The 21,284-nt window shown below is 38.6% G+C and overlaps 1 protein-coding gene across 7 annotated transcripts in view; it reads right to left on the bottom strand.

Annotated features, from left to right (window-relative positions):
* Positions 1-213: 213 nt before the first annotated feature.
* The window catches only part of LOC123700024 (max-binding protein MNT), a 39,576-nt gene continuing 18,505 nt past the window's right edge, over positions 214-21,284 (bottom strand). For 5 of the 7 annotated variants that reach the window (XM_045647120.1, XM_045647115.1, XM_045647116.1 and 2 more), the window contains exons 2-12: positions 20,635-21,166; positions 11,568-11,820; positions 8,630-8,861; positions 7,909-8,050; positions 7,485-7,552; positions 6,454-6,651; positions 5,129-5,206; positions 4,452-4,539; positions 4,126-4,194; positions 3,800-3,891; positions 214-2,937 (exon numbers count right to left, since the gene is read on the bottom strand). In XM_045647120.1, coding sequence (XP_045503076.1) covers positions 2,776-2,937; positions 3,800-3,891; positions 4,126-4,194; positions 4,452-4,539; positions 5,129-5,206; positions 6,454-6,651; positions 7,485-7,552; positions 7,909-8,050; positions 8,630-8,861; positions 11,568-11,820; positions 20,635-21,016 — 1,764 coding nt within the window. In that variant the 5' untranslated portion in view covers positions 21,017-21,166 and the 3' untranslated portion in view covers positions 214-2,775. Of the gene's footprint in view, positions 2,938-3,799; positions 3,892-4,125; positions 4,195-4,451; positions 4,540-5,128; positions 5,207-6,453; positions 6,652-7,484; positions 7,554-7,908; positions 8,051-8,629; positions 8,862-11,567; positions 11,821-20,634; positions 21,167-21,284 lie in introns of all 7 variants that reach the window. The other 2 variants (XM_045647121.1, XM_045647122.1) reach the window with 2 other exon arrangements.

Raw genomic sequence — 21,284 nt, 5'->3', positions numbered from 1 at the left:
ACTTCTTCTTCCTTATTATAGGCTTTTCCCACTAAAGGAACTCCGTTAAATTCGGTTGTGGAAAAATTAATGTCCATAATAAGGTCAAGGAATTCTGACAGTTGTTTTGACTAGATGGCGCTGTGTGTCAGGGAAAGGAAAATCAACGCGAAGAGCATTTATTATTAGGGTGTCGTATCATACGACTCGTATGTAAAAATAAAACAAAGGAAATAAATATGTATCTTCTGTATTTCTAAAATATTAGAACTTTATACTACATCATTGTATTTACATGAGCATTCTCGCTTCGCAATATTATTACAATTAAAATAGATTTCTCTCTTTTATTTAAATTACTTTATATTATACATTTTGTCATATATAACTATGAATTAGGCGAAGTGACAGGCGCTCGCCCGAGAGCGGTCGCGATTCCATCGTATTATACTTTATACATCAGTACTAAAATAGTTTCAGAATACGAGTTACCAAAATAAAACGGTCTTCGTACGATCTATCAATAAATAAACCTTCAATGATCATTTACGCCCTTACAAATTATACAAAAACAATATTTGGAATTCATGACGAGACTTTCCTTTGACGCGATACAATAATAATAATTAGTCGACACAAATGACATATTGCTTTGCAGGATAAAGGATCGAATAATAAATAAGTAGTTTGACTCTCACCGGTTCACACACAACGAACTATTGCACACAAACAAACAGACTCGGGCGACCGAACGGAAACTTTGACCCCTTACGTTAAAGCTCGATTCAGTTCATATAATATGATATCATACAAAATTTAAATCGCATTAGTAACACCGATTCTATTCTATTTCACAACAACGTAAGACTATTGGCACATTATTGCTTATCGGACAAGTGGACAGTACGTCCGTCTCACTCGCACGCGCGACACGCCAGCGCGAGCGAAGAGGACGGAACGTGGCACTGCGTAACATCGTCGAGTCAACAACAACACGCGAAACTGCAAACTTAACAACTGCAGAAACAATGCAACTACAGTAACCGCGCCGCGTCGCCGAGACAACCCTCTGTAGCGTCTGGCGCCCTAGTAGTTAAGGCTCCATACACTCTCATTTATTTTTTCAGTATGAATAAATATATATATTTAAAATAACAAGTTGTCCCGGCGGCACGACCCGCGGCTCTTTAACAGGCACTAGTGAGGACGGCCGAGCGGCGCTGCGCAGGAGTCTCCCAAACATTCATCTTTTATTTATACAATAATATATTATATAATCATTATTTATATATGAACTTTGTCAAATTTCTTTCACCAAAATTCATTGTTTTGCAACTATACGCGAGTACTATAAATAAAACAAAAAGAGCAAAATTATTATGATTTTAACTTTTGACGGGATGAAGACGTTTCGTTGTTCATATTTAATAAAAAGAAACATCGTCACGCTCGGTGGAGATAAAACTGCAAAAGGTAACGCGAGCGAAGAGTGAAGGGAAAGCGATAAGCAAAAATATTTTTTCAAGCAGGAGTGCTTAATTCATGATATAATTGAAAATATTTGATATTACTTGTTCTGTGTACAGCGCTCAAAACCCTTTAAAATGATACAGATAAAAATTTGACAAAATTCGTTATTCATTTACGCGATTACAAGAGAAGAGCAAATAATCTTATTGCATCCGGTCCTTAAATATCTATCTATAGTTATAACACTTGTCATAAGACCCGGCTCCTGCCCGCCTGGTGGCGCTATCACAGTCGCAGGCACACGTACGCTATGAAGGAATTGACGAGTGACGCCGCGGGGCGGGGCCGGTGCGCCTGCGCACATCACAGATACATCTTACATACTTAGCACTTCGCTATACGAGATGCTCTCCACACGGTGAGTATTCCGATCGACGCCGACGTTTATTAGATTGAAAAATGTGAGGCTCGAGTGACAGATAGAGCGCCACGAACAAAAAGTTCGATCACAAATCCGCAGCTATATAATCCCGTTCGCAATTTAACTCCCCACGATCGCCGGCTCTAAATAAATAAATAAAAATATCTACACGCGGTCACTTTACAACTGTACACGATCTGGAATCTGTAGAAAAATATATTGAGCTCGTATGTACACGCATAATGTTATCATTGGGGCGGCTCGGTGCGTGGCCCGCGCGGCGCCGCGCGGCGCCGCGCGGCACCGCTAGGCTCCGCTCGCACGGCGCCGCGGGCACACGCAGGGACGTCACACTTCACAAGTATTTATTGCAATATAAAAATATACACGACCCATTGAAGATATCTGTGAAATATTACGGAAGCGAAACGAATTTAAGCGCGTTTGCATCCGAGCGTCTAAAGCGAAAAAGTATTAATGTCGTATGCGATTAAGAAATATAGGGATATTTCACAAAATACAGTCAATATAGTCGCGCGGCGGCTAAGACTCGACTTTATAAGCCCGATATGAAGTACAGATGAGGTAGTGGCGATATCTCAGACGACCCCACAGACCGCGCCGGTCCGTCCTGTACCACGCTTCCCCCCCCCCCCCCCCATATTTTATTTTTGAAATAAAATATCACGGAACACGCGAGGAGAGAACGTCATCGAACGGTTGGGAGTCGTTGCGCGATTACGATTACACAGTTTCATACATTATTTGTTAAATACATAGTTTCACAACAAATTAATTTCAACCAGGTTTAAATTAACATTGACGTGAAAGAATAACGTTTATATATCGGTAGCGGGTTGCGGTTGGGCACCAGGCGCGCAGCTTTGGGCGGCGGTGTGCGGCGGTCACGTGTCGCGCGGGGGCGGGGCGGGCGGGGCGGGGGGCGGGGCGGTGGGCGTGGCGCCGCTGACCACGACCACGGGCTTCACGATCGTGGTCGCGCTCAGGTACTGCGCGCTCACCGCCAGCGGCGACACGCTGCCCTTCACCATCTGCGTCTCCACCATCTGTACGATAATTCATAGTTTTTGTGTTATTCATTTGTGTAAATATCATTTTTGAAGTGAAACTTCTTTATCGAGGTTGGAAAAAAATTCAGTGTAACATTTTTTCGTTACGCGTGACATTTTTCCGTTACGCGCCATCTTTTTCTTATCCCTGCCACGTGTGATTCGACGTATTTCTGTAATGTTGCATACAGTAAATTATTTTTTGAAAAATGAGGTCATAAAGAAGTTTCACTTCTTACGTACTTCTTAGATTTTTTTTCTTAATACGAAACGTCAATATCGATGGTATTATAATTAAAAAACAATTATGTACGTAACATCTCAATTCACGCAAATAATTAACTAACATAGTCCAAAATTTAAGAAATATAGTGTATATAATATTTTAAATGATGAGTCTATGTGACTATATGACATTGACCTTGTGCTCAAGCTACTATGCAATAATGACCTTGACCGTCGGCGCTTGCGTGCTGACCTTGTGACGGAATATTTGTTACACTGACTTTATTTGCAATAGTATGAACCCATTTGTAAGGAAAAGTTTATTCAACACCACAATTATATAAAATTAAAAATACAACTTTCGCAGAAACTTTGTTCCAATAAAATTGATACTTAAGAGTTATATCTAATCAGTGTGGTACTAAAAGTGGTAACTACTCAGTATTTGCTACACTCGTGTAAATGTGTCCGTATGTAATATCTATATAGAAACTTTTTGTCTGCATGCGTGTGTATGTGTGTACGTAATTTTTTGCGTGTTTGTGCACGCACCTTGTATGTGTACGTATATGTGTGCACGCATTTCGTGTGTGTGTGTGTGTGTGTGTGTGTGTGTGTGTGTGTGTGCACGCACCTTGTGTGTGAGCGTGTGCGTGCCGAGCAGGTGCGCAGTGGACTGCGACACCACGAGCGGCGTCAGACCGCTCACCACCACGCTGCCGCCCTCTGCACATACATATACCATTCTATTACACTTTACATGTTAAGTGTTAACATTATATTGAGTTTGTATATTGTTGGTTCATATTGGTACTATACACTGAAACTAAAAGAGATGGAAAAAAATTAACAATATCCAGCAATTACACAGTGTATTTAGAAAAATATTATTTAAAATATTTATCAAATATTTTTGCATCGCAAAATAACAGAACAACGTAGATTTTTGTCTGAACGCACCTGTAGACACTGCGGAGGTTGTCACAATGCCGTTTTCTTTAGATGTCCGGTTATTCTCCGTTGTTATACCTGAAAAGTACAAAATTAAAATAAAATAAAATATATACACATATCACTACACAGTATAAAACAAAGTCGCTTTCTTTGTCCCTATGTCTTTATGTATATTAAAATTTTTGAAACTGCACAACGGATTTTGATGCGGTTTATTTTAATAAATCGAATGATATAATTTATTAGGTTTTAGACAAAGCGGGCGAAGTCGCGGGCGGAAAGCTAATTAAAAATAATGTATGTGTGTGTGTGTTTGTGTATGTGTGTCTCACCGTTGGGCTTGTGGTGCAGCACGTGCAGCGGCGCGCCCGACAGCAGCTGCAGCGCGCGCGCGCCCACCACCAGCCCGCCGCCCACCATCTGCACACACGCGCCAACATGTACAACACGCAAACAAGAGTAAACCCCCCCTCACCGTGAAGTAAAGCCTAACGGCCATTCCATGGGGATACGGACTGGAGAAAGAGGGTTGTTTTAGTCGGTATGAACCATGAGACCATGATCGAGACCGACATACCAGGTCACAGATCTAGACCTGAGATACTCAACGGTATTTTTTCCCTCTATAATAAAAAAAATATATATATAAAACGCACTATAACTGACATCTTACCCTATTCAAAAACGAGTTCAGACATAGTAAAATACTACTAGACTTAATTTTATGTCTCTATGATCTCCTCAGAAGGAGGAAACGCCATCAAGACGATTCTGAATCAGCTTCTGCACATTTCCCCTGTTCGCCCTGCGGAAAAGTATGTCGATCCCGCATTGGATTGTTTGATCACCAGAAACATTGCTCAGGCAACACACCATAAATCGCCTGTGATAGACGTAAAGACCAGTGACGATGATAATCTCCTCGTTTGGAACCTTGCACACTTTCCGAGCGGCTTACGGCAGGGATCCTCCGTAAAGCCTATGTAATGTAGAGTTGCGGGAGAGTTACCTGCGCGGGCGAGTCGGCGGGCGCGATGGTGGTGAGCGTGAGCGCGCCGGCCCGCGACCCGTACGACGCACGCACTACCTGCGCACACACACACAACATTACTCACACAACTCACACTCATCATTACGTCTTCATTATCATATTTATAATCAATGATGAACACGCTTTAATAAGATAAACTAATGAAATTATTATATTGTCGGTTGTCATCAATCTTTGATACAAAGTTTTAATTAAATCTGTCTCTTTTAAATGGATTAAAATCGACTCCTTTTGAGTCGGATACAAATTAAAATACAGGTGAAGCAAATTAATATAAAATAATGTGTCCTATAGTTCCACTTTAAAAAATCAAACGCACATTATTTACAGATAACTTCGTTATTTAAATAAAGTTTAGATACATCAACTGTTTATTTTCTTACTGTTAACATTTATTTTAGACATAAAGTCCAAGTAAATCTTAAAAAAAATGTAATAATCCTTAAAAAAGGCATAATTTTTGAATAAAAAAATGAATCGAGCGAAAATGTTACAATTACGTAACTGTCTTGTGGATCCAAATAAAAAGACCCAATAAGTCATATACTAAAGTTCCATTTTGATTGTATGTGTGCCTGTTTCAAAATATTAATGCAAAAACACATAAAATTTAGGGAGCTTCCCCTTAACGTAGTGGTCATTACCACTCGTGATAATAATACTAATGACTTTGGTTAATGTTTTTATAAACAATAACTTTTCCTACATCTTCAGGCTAGAACCAACTCAAGATTTTACTGAAATTAGAATTTCTCTAGATAGCAATATTACCAACATTTCTGTTAGTCCTTCGATATGTCATAGAAGTAGCATAATATATTAGAAATCTCGACTGATAAATGTATCTCTAGACTCTAGCCCAACTTATAACAAAGTGAGCCAGTGTTTTATGAATTCAATATTGATTACTGATTAGCGATATATTAAAAAAAAATTAAACGAATTAAACAAAAACATATTTAAGAGATTTTTTGTTATGAAATTGTATAGATTTAATATGTAAGATATAGTTTTTATATCCAAAGTATACAAAGATAAGCTAGAGTCTATTTTATATTATTGAAATCTTAAGGATAAGCTCCACGAGTATGTTATCATATGTATGATTTAATTTATATAGCTCTTATTTAACAATCTAAATTTATTTTAAATATTCACAACTGCAACGTAATAAAAATGACGTAAACAATAATAATAGAAACAAACTATTTTTATACTCTAATCTCAATAATCCAACGATTAAGATCAGCCCTAATTAGCGGTCGTGTACCAGGCGCGCATACCTGCGAGGCGGTGGACGCGAGCTGCACGGGCAGCGGCCGCAGCTTGGTGCTGAGGTTCAGCGTGTGCGGTGCGGTGCTGAGCGGTGCTGTGCCGAGCTGTGCGGCGCCGAGGGGCGTGTGGCCCGCGGCCGTGTGCGGCGCGAGCGGCGAGTGAGGGGAATGCGGCGTGCGCGGCGCTGGGGGCGGCGATCCGCTGCTCTGGAAACGAGAATATCAACATTATAATTTATAAGATAGTTGATACATTAGCATAGCTTCTATCGCGGGCCTCGAGCGCGGGGACCGAATCGAGTAATTCTGCATCGAAAAAACCTCACGCTCCCCACTCCGACGGGCGGAGGTGTGGTTTGAAGGCATAGCATGCAATAGCTTTACCGCGGCAGTCCCGGAGTGCCATAACGTCGTTTTTTTGGATCGTCTTCTAGAATGTCTGTTTTGATCGATTTAAATATTTTTTGACGCAATCATAAATTCATAATACATATGACGCAAGAATAGGTTCACTGTATCGCAGTTTAGCCGCTAAGAAAATGTAGTCAATTGCAAACAACTACCAAATATGATCCAATCGTTTTCATGGGTTTCAAGAACGAATGAAAAAAAGGTCAAAATTTAAAATGAGAGAAAAATTTCAAAGAACTGCGTCATACTTGATTTCATTCTAACTGTACTTGTGTATTAAATATATACAGGGTGTAATCGTTAAGTGTGCACAAGCGATTTTTCCGAAACTATTACAGATAGCAAAAAACTTGTTTTATTTTTAAAAATTTGTTATGGCCATTTTACTCATTCGGTTAAGTACTTTCGATATCAGTTTAAAGTTTTTTGATATCTGCAATAGTTACGGAATAATCGCCTGTGCACACTTATATTAGTTATTGTAATAATCTGTCTTATTTTTATGATTGATATTTCATGTGAGCAAGAGCAGGCCACAGCTATGGTAGAAATTTATCCATTGTTTAACTTTTTGTTAGTAAGGCCGTTGCGATACTTACAGATGTTAATTATGAGCTGATAAAACTTACTTTTAAAGGTAATCCTAAAACTTGGCCGTTAATAACGTCTTCCCTTTCTTTTTCCTCGGGCGCAGCGTCTGAAATTGTAATGTAATCAATCAACAAAGAGGAAAATGGATAATATTTCAACAATAACAAAGTTATCTGTTAAATTGTTTGTAATTTAATGTTTTACAATATCTACAACACTGTTTACGAGATAAGCGGCTCGCGTAACGGCTCCGAGCGGGCGAAAGAGACGGCCGCACGTCACGCGTCTGTCTCTTTCGCACCAACTCCGAGGCGAAAACGGGCCGCCATCATTAATAGATAATTTTTAATAAACGATGCGCATCAGTTTTGTTTATTTTGAAACGACATTGTCAAATATTAAATAATGTCGAGCGCGGGTACCAGGCGCGCAGAGGGCGCGAGGCGGTGCGGGGGCACTCACCGGCGGCGGCGGCGCGCGGGCGGCGCGCGGCGCGCACGGCCACCTCGCGCTTGAGCGCCGCCAGCCGCTGCTGCGCCGCGATCTTCTCGCGCGCCAGCCGCTCCATCTCGTGCTCGCACTCGCGCTCCTTGCGCCGCAGCACCTGCCGGCCAGTACACACACGTTACACATATCGCTAGCCTAGTGAAGGATTTTCCGTCATCGACAGGGTAATCGCTAGTCACAGTAATTACTAATCATTATTGACCACAATATAATTAGCGTACCGATAATGGAAATTGACTGCCCATGCACATTCTATTGGGATTATTCATGATCACTCGCCCGACGATCGAGAAGCTAATATAATTTTAATGATGATGCAAATTATCTATTTAGACTGAGGATAAAAATATTTAGTTTTGTAGATATGACAAGAAAATCCCACTTCTTGCGGCACACGTATCTCGATGAGCGCATATACCCTAAATGATGTCATTTTTCACTTGAAAAGTCCACGATAGTCACTAGTTTGCGTGTTCCAATCGTGCCAGAAAAAATATTATAAATTATCTTTACTTTATAACATGCAATAAATAATAAACCCTCTCGTAGAGAACTCGCAAATAAGCGTTTAACTGGGCTGTGAAAATTGAAGGACTATGGTTTTATCAATAAAGTAGAAAGTTGAGCAACCGGGCGCCAAGCACGGGGCACGGCGCACCAGGCGCGCAGAGCTCACCTGGATGTAGCGGATGGCGGAGCCGAGGATGGACAGGTTGGAGGTCTTCTTGTCGTCGGGCGCGGCGGGCAGCTGGCGCTTGAGCAGCTCGAAGCACTCCTTGAGGTGCGCGCGGCGGTTCTTCTCCAGCTTGTTGTGCACCTCGCGCGTGCCGGCGCGCCCGCCCGCGCCGCTGCCGCTGCTGCTCGTGCTGCCGCTGCTCAGCGACGGCGGGGACGGGATCTGGCTCGGCCTGGCCGCCGACATCGCAACGTTACACGCACACTCATTTGTTTATTCGCTTACATTTAGAATTACATAGTTTAAAAAAGATAATTACAAGTTGTACCACAAGAAAATACTAACACAACTTTAGAAGTGCTGCTAAATCGTTAAAATATGTCTTTTCATCAGGTTTCATTGCTCTACCAACAAAAAAATATAACTAAATGAATTTTTCAACAGTTCGGAAAGCAATTTATGGAGACACACAGAACACAGAAGAACAGACAAGAAGCTCTATCTCTCAATTTGTTTCAATTTTATTTGTGTTTTTGGTCCATTTGAAAAACAGAGAAATTATTTTTATAATTAAAGATTAAAAAAATCAAACATAAAACAACACCTACCACAACCACAGATAATCATCGCATAATTTGAAACAATAAAAATTCAAAAGTTTACTTCTCTTGCTAATTTTATATTCATTGAATTAACAAAATCTCTAGTAGTACCTATCGTTAAAACCGTTATAATTAAAATTAATAGCTGAATTTTAAACTGTTTTCTTCATGTAAGTTTCTGTATAATCTCATCTCGATGCGCGGACTAATTCATCTAAGGATAGCTGATTAAATTACAAAATAGGGGCCTGCATAACGAGGCATTAATGATGCATGCAGGGGCCGGCTCCGAACTATGTATGTGATGAATATCAAGCTCGGATGTTTAATATTAATTACGCATCCACTACGGCGAACCTTGAGAGCACTCGCCGAGAGCCTGCGCCAAGCCGCTAGCCGCTAGCGTGCACCGGCCACCCCACCTCGGACTCGTCTATTTTACAATCACTTATTTTTACATTGCATAAACTTAAGTAAAAAATAATCTCAGCGGGATCAAAACAACGTTAACTTCTCGTCGTATCTAACGCAATAGGTATAATATATTATATTTGTTTTCAACAACAACTCTTATTGCTTCTGCTATCCTATTACTAGCAGTCATTTTTAGGATGGACATAAATTATTAATTTTAATATTTTGTTGTGTCGTACGATCTCATTTTTCAAAAGCTTGAAGAGTCAGTTTTTAGATATGTGTTAAGTAATATACCACACATATTAATATAGTATGTAAAGGTACTACAGTCAGCTAAAATATATAAAAAAGGCTGAATGACCATCAGCAGACAAACAACAAAGCCACGTCCGGCGGCGAGTGGCGAGTGGCGACAGCGGGCCGCGGCCAACCCGACCGATACACGTATATGAAAGCTTCTGTGGCAAGGATGAATTACGATTCGATTATGACCCTTTTACATTTTATTACGTTTTCTTGTTACGCCTTCGAACGTTCTAGATACGCCACATTAATTCATCTCGCCCTAACTAATAGATGCATTGTGAAGAAATGTTGTGTGCTAAAAACATTGATCCATTTTTTCTTTTCATCATTTATTTACGTTATGGTCTAAGATCCGAATATGAATCGAAACGTAACGGTTTGATACACAGGTTTGATAAGAGAATCAAATTTATTTTATAATAAATTTCATATATTATAAAATAAATTAAAAATGGGTAGACAACAGAAATCCTGGACAGAATATTTTTAATTATTTTTTGAAAAATGATTTTTCATAAAATGTTGCAAAATGAAGATAATAATAAAATTTTATACTGGACTTAAAGTATAGAGCATATAGAATGTGCAATCGTAGGGTAGACTAATTTACCTGGACGAACTACTGGGTAGACAGGTATAAACAGGTATGTCAATACTAGTTACTTAAAAAAAATAATTAAAAATATTCTGTCCAGGATTTCTGTTGTCTACCCATTTTTAATTTAATTTAAATAATATATGAAATTTATTATAAAATAAAGATTCTCTTATCAAACCGTTACGTTTCGTTTCATATTCGGATCTTAGACCATTATCTTTTAGCCTTTTAGGTCAATAATTGAAAAATAATTTTAAGGTAAAGTGAACTTTTATTTCGTTATATGGATTGTAAGCGATCTTTTCCTAAATTAATAACTCTATCAATTGGTAGAGCCACGATTTAAATGTATGTGTTATAATGTAACCCTACCCTTAATTTATTTTTGCATCTACTCATAATTACTGATAATTTATTCACGTCAATCTTATCTTATCTTAATATATATAAATCTCGTGTCACAATGTTTGTCCTCAATGGACTCCCAAACCACTTAACCGATTATAATAAAATTCGCACACCATGTGCAGTTCGATCCAACTTGAGAGATAAGATAGGTTTTATCCCGGAAATCCCTCGGGAACGGGAACTATGCGGGTTTTTCTTTGAAAACGCGGGCGAGGCCGCGGGCGAAAAGCTAGTAAATATATATTTTTTGTATTTGTACCTAGTGTGTTAATTTTATGTGTACTCTTTTAAAATAAGAACGTAAGTTTTTTGTTTCTCTATGTAACATATTGCGCCTCAAATAATTTACCACTGAACTAGTTAATTTCTTTCATAATTAATAATAAAAATTATGTGGATCTGAAAGTCCTCCTGTTTGTTAAAGAATTAGCATTTTTTTTGTAACAATATAAAAACAATAGGCAATGATCGTATTATTGAAATAATCCACCTTATCTTATCTAATAAACAATGTTTGCTTTTAAAATAGAAAAATAACAACATCCAAGGCGAAGTAGCAATGCCCAGCTGTTTTCAAGACCGAAGCTACCAGGAGATCATAACCCACCCGTGACTGCTGTTGGTCCGCGGCCTGGAATGTTCTTGTGCGAAGTCGAGGATGGGCGCCGGCGGAGCGGCGGGCGGCGGGTCGGGGGCGAGGGCCAGCGCGGGGAGCGCGGGGGCGGGGGCCGGGGCGAGCGCGGGGGCGGGCGCGGGGGGCGCGGCGGGCGCGGGCGGCGACGGCGGCCGCACCACGCCGTTGCTGCGCGCCACCGACACCTCGCTCACCCGCACCGACACCGGCGACTTAGGTTCCTCCTCTGCAAAAAAATCGCGACATCAGACACAATGGCTCTACTAATGCGATTACGATATCGGCTTCTCTGAGCGCGAACGCTCATTCCTTAATTTTAATCATAGGTGATATGCCCTGTCAAACGGTTCGTCGACGGCGGCGATTCGTGGCGGTAAAGTACGAGGCGAGCATGATATTCGAAGAGCTTGCTCGACGCGAAAGCTCATCATGAATGTGGGTGTGACGATTACACGAGTTGTATACGTTCATGCAATATTGAACCGTAACGCGGTGCACTAGAGTCCTCGATTGCCTAACTTCACGTAGCAGCTGAGCGCTGACCGGAGAGAGATAGGTGCACGATTCACAGCCGTGCCGAAAAGAGATAGCGGGAGGGCGTTACCGGCTGACGTCAGCGCGGTCATGAGGAGTTTGACGTTTGTTACCACGCCAAAAATCAGCTGCTAGTCTTAAGAGAAAAAAACCGGTCCATATAATGTACTATACTGTGCCGTACGAATTACGATCATTATGAATATTTTGTGTGCCGCTGGCGCCTGCAACGAGAGCTAATATTATTCAGTACGATTTGTACAAACGAGCGAAATGTAGAGTTCATTGACTGTGAATGCGTAATAGCTGTTCCTTGGTCAGTGTGCCCTAAAACTTGCATTGCGTAACAAACCTATTTATAGAAATCCTTGAAAAAATATATTTAATTACATGGAAAACTATGTAATATATAACTCTACAACTCTACATCTTACATGACGACTGCCAAACTATTTGATTAGTGTTGTGGTTTTAAAAATTTCATAATCAGCATCGGATATACATTTAAAATGAGTAATTATAGTCACACGTATGACACGTTAACAATTATTTTTACTCTACGCAGTATCCTGCTGTTTTATTTAATTTTTTGTGAAGCTACTAGTAAGAATACATTCTAATTTAAATCAAAGATATTTCTTTACTCATTAACTGCTTATGTCACATACTCACACTGGGCACCAAATTAGAGGTACTTTAGTGAGTTCAATAAATAGATAAAATAATTTATATTTAAGGAGAAATCTAAAAAGGTGGAAATTACCTAAAGTTTTACAATTTCTAAACCCATGAATAAAATAACAGGATACGAATAACAATAGGAGAGCATAAAAACAAGGCGGTATTGACCGGTCGCGGTGTGAGCCTTAGCCATAAATTAGAATCAGTCAAGAAGTGGCTGAGTCCCGGAGGCTGAGGCTGCTGAACCCTTGACTTTGACAAACATCTTGACTTTGCGCTCGATCATTGAATTATTAACGCGTTCGATACGATCCCGGGGACCAATCTATACTAATATTATAAAGCTGAAGAGTTTGTTTGTTTGAAGGCGCTAATCTCGGGAACTATTGGTCCGATTTGAAATTTTTTTTTTTTTACTTTAGGTGTTAGATAGCCCATTTATCGAGGAAGGTTATAGGCTATATATCATCACGCTAACACCAACAGGAGTGGAGCCACGGGGGTAAAACCGCGCGCAGCAGCTAGTCTTTAATAATTCAATTCGGTGTCTCAATAATTATATTTTGTCACTCGTCACTATATACATCATCTATTAAATGATAAAAGCCACTATTGATGACCAAATAGTACCTAATTATTGTAATCTTTATCCAGAATTATGAATTACATATTATTCAATTCGAAGCCATCACCATTATCTCCACGGTCGTTTCGATCAATAAACTTTAATAGGTACCTGCCCTAACACTAGGACATTTTATTAGTTTTTTTTGAGGTTTGTTTATTATATTGATGGAGTTATAGAGCCCTAATGATATACACGAAAAACTAGGTCAGTGAAACTTATAAATTTAAATTAAAAAAAGTATTTTTTTTAAATATCCAAAAACGTCATGAAAAATATGAGTCTTCTATATGCTGTAAAAAGTTTCATGAAGATTTTTTAAAAGAGTTAACTCTGAAAGTATAATTGCACGCGATGCATGTAGGTAAAACAAAAGACAAATCGATAGTGTTTCTCCATAAATTCAAAAATGGCAACAATAGCCGAACTGGCCAAAGAAAAATAAAGAAAAGAAATTTTCAACAAAATGTCACAAACAGTACTAAGGTAACATGAGTGGCGGGGTGCTTATGCAAGTTATCGGCAGTTGACAGGGAAAATCACATTTTATTTCAACTTGCGTCACTCCGCTCCATGGGGTGCTATTGAAATCCTGTTACATTCACGCACGAGTACCCGGAGGGCAGACAAGGATAATCAGATAAAGAAAATTCTCGAACAATAAGTATTTTCCTTAATACGTCGCAACTCGCAACTGAGACGAAAGGCGCCTAATTAATTATTTAACTAATTTGTGTTTCTTAGCAGTCTAATAAAAACTTCATGTATACTTGATAAAGATAATTACGCAGAATGTAATCGGTAATCGCGCTATTTTTCTAATTTAGAAACCGTTAAACATGAAAAATAGCTGTACATAGTTGGCACGCCAAAAATGGCAATTTCGGCTAGTTCATCCTCGACGAAAACAATAATAATTACCTAGATTTAGGATAAATCTAAGTATTATTATTTAAAAAAATTGACAAAAAAAAGGGAATCGTCTCTCTAGGCTCTACCTTTAAATTTATTGTCAGGCTCCTGCTAGTCATATGAGCCTGGTACAAATGCGCATGGCGGCGCGGCGGCGTTTCTATCGCTTGCGAAGGGAAACAAACTGTGCGAAAGAGGCACGAGCATATCTCCCTCGCGAGCCACGCACTGCAAGTGTACACTGTAGTGTACACGTACAGTGTAATGTATAATGAATACAAGTTTAGATTTAGCTACTTACAAGCTGTGAGTCAATTAGCGACGCGGGTAAAAACAGAGACAAATAATTCTAAACACGTTATGTAAACCAAACTAACCTAGCCGAATAACACATTCATAGAATTATAATTCGACACATACAAACTATCGCCTATTTGTTGAAAGGATAACTCTACCTAGAGATTATAATTTACGCAAAATAACTAGAAAATGTTCTGGAAGCATCTCAACATCTGATACGATCATACGACGCAATGTTCTTCTACTACATTATACTTACGAGTAGGTACGAATTTGTGGTTATTTCATTTCCTTAGAAAGAAATGGGTATCATAAACTGATATATATTCAACGTTTTGTAAAAGTTTAACATTTTGTTGTATATTTTTGAATGGTTTCAAGTAAACCTCTGATTTTTGAATCTCATTGAACTCTTATGTCGACAGTCGAGTGTTTGGATCTGTGTTGTGCCGTCGTAAACTACCTAAATGGATTGTATTCATAGCCATTGAGTTTTTTATTTCATCATCATTCAGGAATAATACAATCTTCTTGTGTTACACAATGAATCAACTGAGAAAGTAGCTTTTAAACGAACAATCTTATCGTAAAGAAACAATAGATTGACATTTTTTTACATTTTTTTTTATACAATTTACACTCGGCCACCTATTTTCCAACTATGCAAGGCCGGTCCAGAACTACAACTGATAAACATTCATATTTAGATTGTTTACGCGCCTGCACGTCATTAAAATCAGCTAAATATTGAGCAGTAAAGTTTTGACTTCATTTCTCTACGTAGGTAACGCTTTGGTGTGTATTATTTTAGTGTTTGTAATTCGCCATTGTTCGTAGTGAATTGTTTGTACTAAGTAGCGTGGAAGGTGACCGCACGACGTGGTCGGGCGGCGATAACGGGGTGCGCGGCGCGGAGGGGGGAGTCTCGCGGGGGAGAGGTGTGCGGGCTGCTGGGGGAGCGGGGGAGGGAGGAGGGCCGCATGCTCGGGCCCGCCACGTGACGTCTCGGCTCGCCGGAAACACCCGACCGCGAATACTGATCCACCACCTGCTGATTTCTACTGCTCTATTTACGTCTGACGCTTCGATAGCCAATACTACACGTTGGAACGATTAGTGATCCAATTAAATGTTTAATTGGTAATTTGACTTAACGCGTTATAAGGCACTTATCCCGCTTTGCTCATTCGTATGCAAGAATGCGATACGTTATCGTTTATCAGGCGCGAATAGCGTCGTCGGTGGCGATGGGCTCGGGCAATCAGCGCGCAATGAGCTTGGACAAAAGAAACGGCGCGATAGTAACGCATTATCGCGATGTCAACAACCTCGCGATTCGCGACCCGCGCCCTATATTTCGGGTCGCGCCTCAGCACGTGTAGCCTTACGTGCGGTTTGGAATTCGGACATAAACCTTATTTTATACATACACCTATAAATAAGAAGAATCACCATGAAGCATTGCCTATATAATTATATTACGAATCAGGAATCAGGATATTGTATCATGGTAAAGCTTATAGGTAATCAGAGGTTTCATTCCAGGAGAGCGGTCAGTGTTCAGTACTTTCATGCAAAACCTCTGCATAAATTGAATCTGTATAACCTCTTTCGATTTTTAGTATAATAAATTTAATAAATCCTACTAATATTATAAATGCGAAAGTTTGTGAGGATGTAGGTATGTGTGTGTGTTACTCTTTCATGCAAATACTACTGAACCGATTACAATGAAATTTAGCACACATATAGAGGGTAACTTGGATTAACACATAGGATAGGTTTTACCCCGGAAATCCCACTGGAACGAGAACTATGCCGCTTTCTATTCGAAAACGCGGGCGAAGCCGCAGGCGGAAAGCTAGTTGTTAATATAATACTTCTTTATCTAAGTATACATTAAATTGATGATATTAGTTTGTAAACATTTGTAAATAATAATAAGTAATATTTTCTTATAAATGCATATATATAAAAACAAAGGACGTCTCTACATTTTTATTAGTGTAAATTGAGATAAATCTTCCTCCATTTTCGTAGTCGGTTATAGGCTCTTTAAAGTCTTTAATAACTTGAACTATGAGAATCCTGCTTAGGCACGAGCCAGTTACGCAAGTCATTTTATAAGCTTAGAGCCTGTGGGCCTGTGTGTGTGTGTGTGTGTGTGTGTGATGTTATGTAATGTTATTAAACACATATAACGTACACGTACTCTGTAACTTACTTATTAGTAATGACTCATTTATGTATCTAATATACATGTGATTTGCAGGTTGCTCATTACATTATGGGTTTTAGGAATAGGATATCGGTTTCACTGAACAAAAATAACGATAAACGCATGTAAAAATTACGAGAAAAAAATCATCTTTGTATTGTTGCACCATAGCGCATACAATGAATCTAAAAAAACCTAACTGTAATTCATAATCAATATTATTTAATTATTGAAACATGAATACAGCTTTTTAGTAAAATATATTTTTCCGCTAATCACCTTCAACTGATTTATTATCGTACATACTATTCGTGAAACTGCTATTTTTTATCATTTAAATATGGACATTAAAAAATTATTACTACATGAATTTTTTGTTTCAAATCGCAATAGAACCGGTCCAAAATGTATATATTCAGGTATATTTTAAGAGTAAATTAATAATTCTTTTACTAACGTATTAGGTACAAACAGTCTTATACAAAATGTCTTCCCCTAAGACTAGATAGAGTTGATCTCTATATTATGTAAAAATATTTTTTATGTATGTTGTACTTCTACATAAGTCTTAAATGTGATCCCATAGCTCTATTTAGAAGTAGAATTAATTTATCTAAACCACACTTTTAAATTCCCTTCCTATCTCACAAGACTCCTGGGTAGAGAATCTTACCCAAGACTTCATGATCACGATACCAATGAAGCTGAAGTAAATATGTACTGTACTGCAGTACTGCAGATATTTCATAATAAGACCCTGAACTTTTAAAATGTAGATCAACAAATATCTACATTTTCTAATGTAGATCAACGAATCTGTACATTTTCAAATTAAGTTTAAAAATGTTTACACTCATAAGTCATAACCTAGGAGTCAAATGTCAGATTTGACAGTTGAACAAAGTGGAATGACGTCATCGTTGCAAAGTTGCTACGCACTTTGTGTTTGGTCGTAATGCGTCAAAGCTTATTCAATCTACGGTTACTGACTTACTGCGTATACCGCCGTAGTCCTACACAATATTAAACATGTAAAATGAGAAGGAAAACTTCGCTTTATATTAATGAATATATTTTATAATAACCTGTCGAATCTATCAATTTTTTATACAGAAGTAGTAAAGTGCCGTGGCTATATTTTAATGTTGATGTGAACAAAGTGCGATGCAAAAAGTATATTTTTTAATTACAATGCAAAAACACAAAAACAATTTAAAAGGGCGTTAGTGAAATCCATCAATAGTTTACAGAATACATACTAAAAGTATTTGATGAAGCTAACCAACGCCATGAAACCGGTTCACATTCAAAAAGGAGGCAATTCTCGCCAGGGTTGTTACAAAAAAACATCGTTGTTTAAAACATCATGTTTAAAACAAGTTTAAAACAAAATGTAAAAAAAACATGTTTTTTTCCACCTGCTTTAAATCAATGTTTTATACATTGTTTTAAACAGGTTTTAAACTTACAAGCGGGATAGATAAATAAAACAATTTCAAATGGGAAATTATTATTATGGCGATATTTATTATTGCGAAATGTTAATTTAATTAACTTAATTATATTATTATATAACACTAGCGGTCCGCCCCGGCTTCGCCCGTGGTACATATTCACGTTTTCTCTACATAAGAACCATCCTCGAACTTCAAGGAATATTATAAAAAAAGAATTAACGAAATCGGTTGAGCCCTTCTCAAGTTATGCGCTTACCAACACATTTTGAGATTCATTTTTATATTATAGACTAGCGGTTCACCCCGGCTTCGCCCGTGGTTTCACGGGTTTCACTTCGTGAAATTTTTATATTATAGATTAGTCAGTCAGCTAATAAGTTAAATAAAACATTTCAAATAAAGAAACTTTAATTTTAACATTATTATAATAATTATTTAACATAATACCTACTTAGTCAACTAATAAGGATTCCTCCAAATGCTCTAAATTTTGGCCACTCTGGGAGATTGTATTTTTTTATTCATATTTTTAAAAACTGAAACAAGTTTCGCGGTTTTTTCATTTGGTAAACGATTTCTTAATCTGGACTGTACCAACCCAAATGTAGAAAAAAGTCTTACTACTCCTGCAGAGGAAGCAACTGCAGCATGCAGTTGGCATGCTAGATAATTCATGTCCGAGCTTAATTTCCCCTTAAGTGATTGCTACCATGTTAGTGGGTGCACTTCCAATGCATAATTCGTAAAAAGATACTCATGCTCTGTATTTGTTAATATCGCGCGCGCGATAATATTGGGCGCGTTCCTACCTACGGACATGAGTGATTGCAATCGCGGTCATCGCTGACTGAAATCGCGTCCAGAAAACATAAAGCCTATGGGTGATTAAAACATATTAATCAATGTTTTAAACATGAATAAAACACAGTAAAAGTACAAAGAAAAAAACATTGAATAAAACATAAAACATTGAACAAAACCAAAAAAACAAAAAAAACATGTTTTTTCTCATAATTTACTGTTTTTTTGCAACCCTGAATTCTCCTATGGATAGCATAATAAATAATTAAACGAATCTTTAATTTATAACGGTGCAGGAATCACTTCACATGTAGGTAATAAAAGTAAAATCCTCGACCTTGTTGGGCGACAGTAAGTTGGCTCGTTAGCACTATGAGCGCCTCGACAATTCTGTTGCCCTAGTAGCCGATGACACTGTGTAACATTCGAAATATCGTTCACACTTGATTTGATAAAATGGCAACCGTGAACTTAATATCGATCGAAAGACATTGTAATGACAGTGCAGTGGCAAGCACGGAATTTATTACAGTTAAATATCCTCATGTTTCACTTGTTATCCCTTAATCTAATCCAGATTTGAAGGCCCGTAGTCAAAACCCCCTATATTCTAATATGGGAACATATTGCAAAACGACTATAACCTAGCCTAACCTTAAACACAGTGACTGCAAAGGGCGCCGACGTCACGATGAATATTAAAATTATCGCTGTTGTGGTTGCATGTAAGGCCTTGATAACTAGTAGTAGCTCTATCTATATGCACTATTTTTCCTCCTGTCGTTTCCTAATCGTTCATTACATTGTAATTTTGTAAAGTATGCATTCTATTGTAAACACAATGTAACAGAATAATTGGTTCTTCATTATATTAAGTTAATTACCTCCTTATATCAGCTTTTCTTGTTTAAGTTGTATACATTGGAAAATAACATAGTCACAGTTTGCAAATGGCATTGTGTCCATTTCAACCAAGTTTTTCAAGTCCTGAACTCCTTCAAACTGGTTAGTTTTTTGTGTGACTTCATATTTCCGGAGCAGAGCAAATAGGAGAGCGAATGATAAACTAGAAAATCCTCTTTGTTAATGAAACACGTGAACGCTTATTTATTTCAAGACTAGTAGAAGGACTTTTCTGGAGACTGGTCAGAAGCCAGAACGGACACAATTAAAGTAAGCGATATTTTTATGTAGGTACCTCTTACTGACATTGTTATTCATTTCAAAGTAGGCTGTGTGCACCGTTCATTGACGAATTTAGTCGCGCGCAGCCTCACTATTGTGCAAAAACAACACAAGGTTGCCACGGCAAGGTCGGCGGACGATCGTCGCCGAGTAATCTAAATCGTACGTGTTTTGATACATAATTATATCGGATCTTATGATGCTGCAACGAATTTAACATCTGTCCGACGTATTAATTGAACGCAATATCTATTTAAAGTCCTATTCAGACAAAGTAGCGTAATACAACACGCGTCGGTCGGGTAATCTTATCTACGTGTCACTTACCCAAATACTCTTTAATCCACTTCTTTTTAGGAGGCCTCGCGACTTTCGCCCTGTCTTCCTTGACTGGGCTTTGTATGATAACCGACGGCATGGGATGGTCTAGTTCGCCCTGGCTGACAGGGTTCAAAGGGGTGATAACGGATTGGAACCCGTAGCCGTCGGCGGCGCGGGGAAGCGTCTGCATGTGCTTGTACGCTTTGAGCGTGATGGGTATCGGCTCCACGTAGCTGCCGAACTCTGTCTCCCTGGTGTTGATGGCAATGGTGTGCAGAGTCTCGTAGTACTCCCCGGGCGCACTCATAGCGCTGAAGAGCTCCGGCTCGCCAATGCGACGGTTGCCTCCGACCGAGTTACCCTCTGAGCTTTCCATAAGTATACCCATTCTACGTCGGGTCAGTCCTTACTAACTACTCTTGCAAGTCCTTTTCGCTTTCACTGATTTTTTTGTTCTCATTGTCACTTATTCCACTATATAAACACTAACTTATATGAATATTCTCATAAGTACTTTTTTATCTTTTCAGAACTTCAACTGTAAAAACTTTAACGTTAGGGAAACTGCGGGTGCGTTTGATCATAAGTGATTTCTATTTTAATTATCAACTACGATTGTCCGGACAGTAAAGTAGTAATATTATGAATTTCGACGC

This window comes from Colias croceus, chromosome 19 (genome assembly GCF_905220415.1).
Source record: "Colias croceus chromosome 19, ilColCroc2.1".
Lineage (NCBI taxonomy): Eukaryota > Metazoa > Arthropoda > Insecta > Lepidoptera > Pieridae > Colias > Colias croceus.
This window is presented reverse-complemented; position numbering and strand designations above follow the sequence as displayed.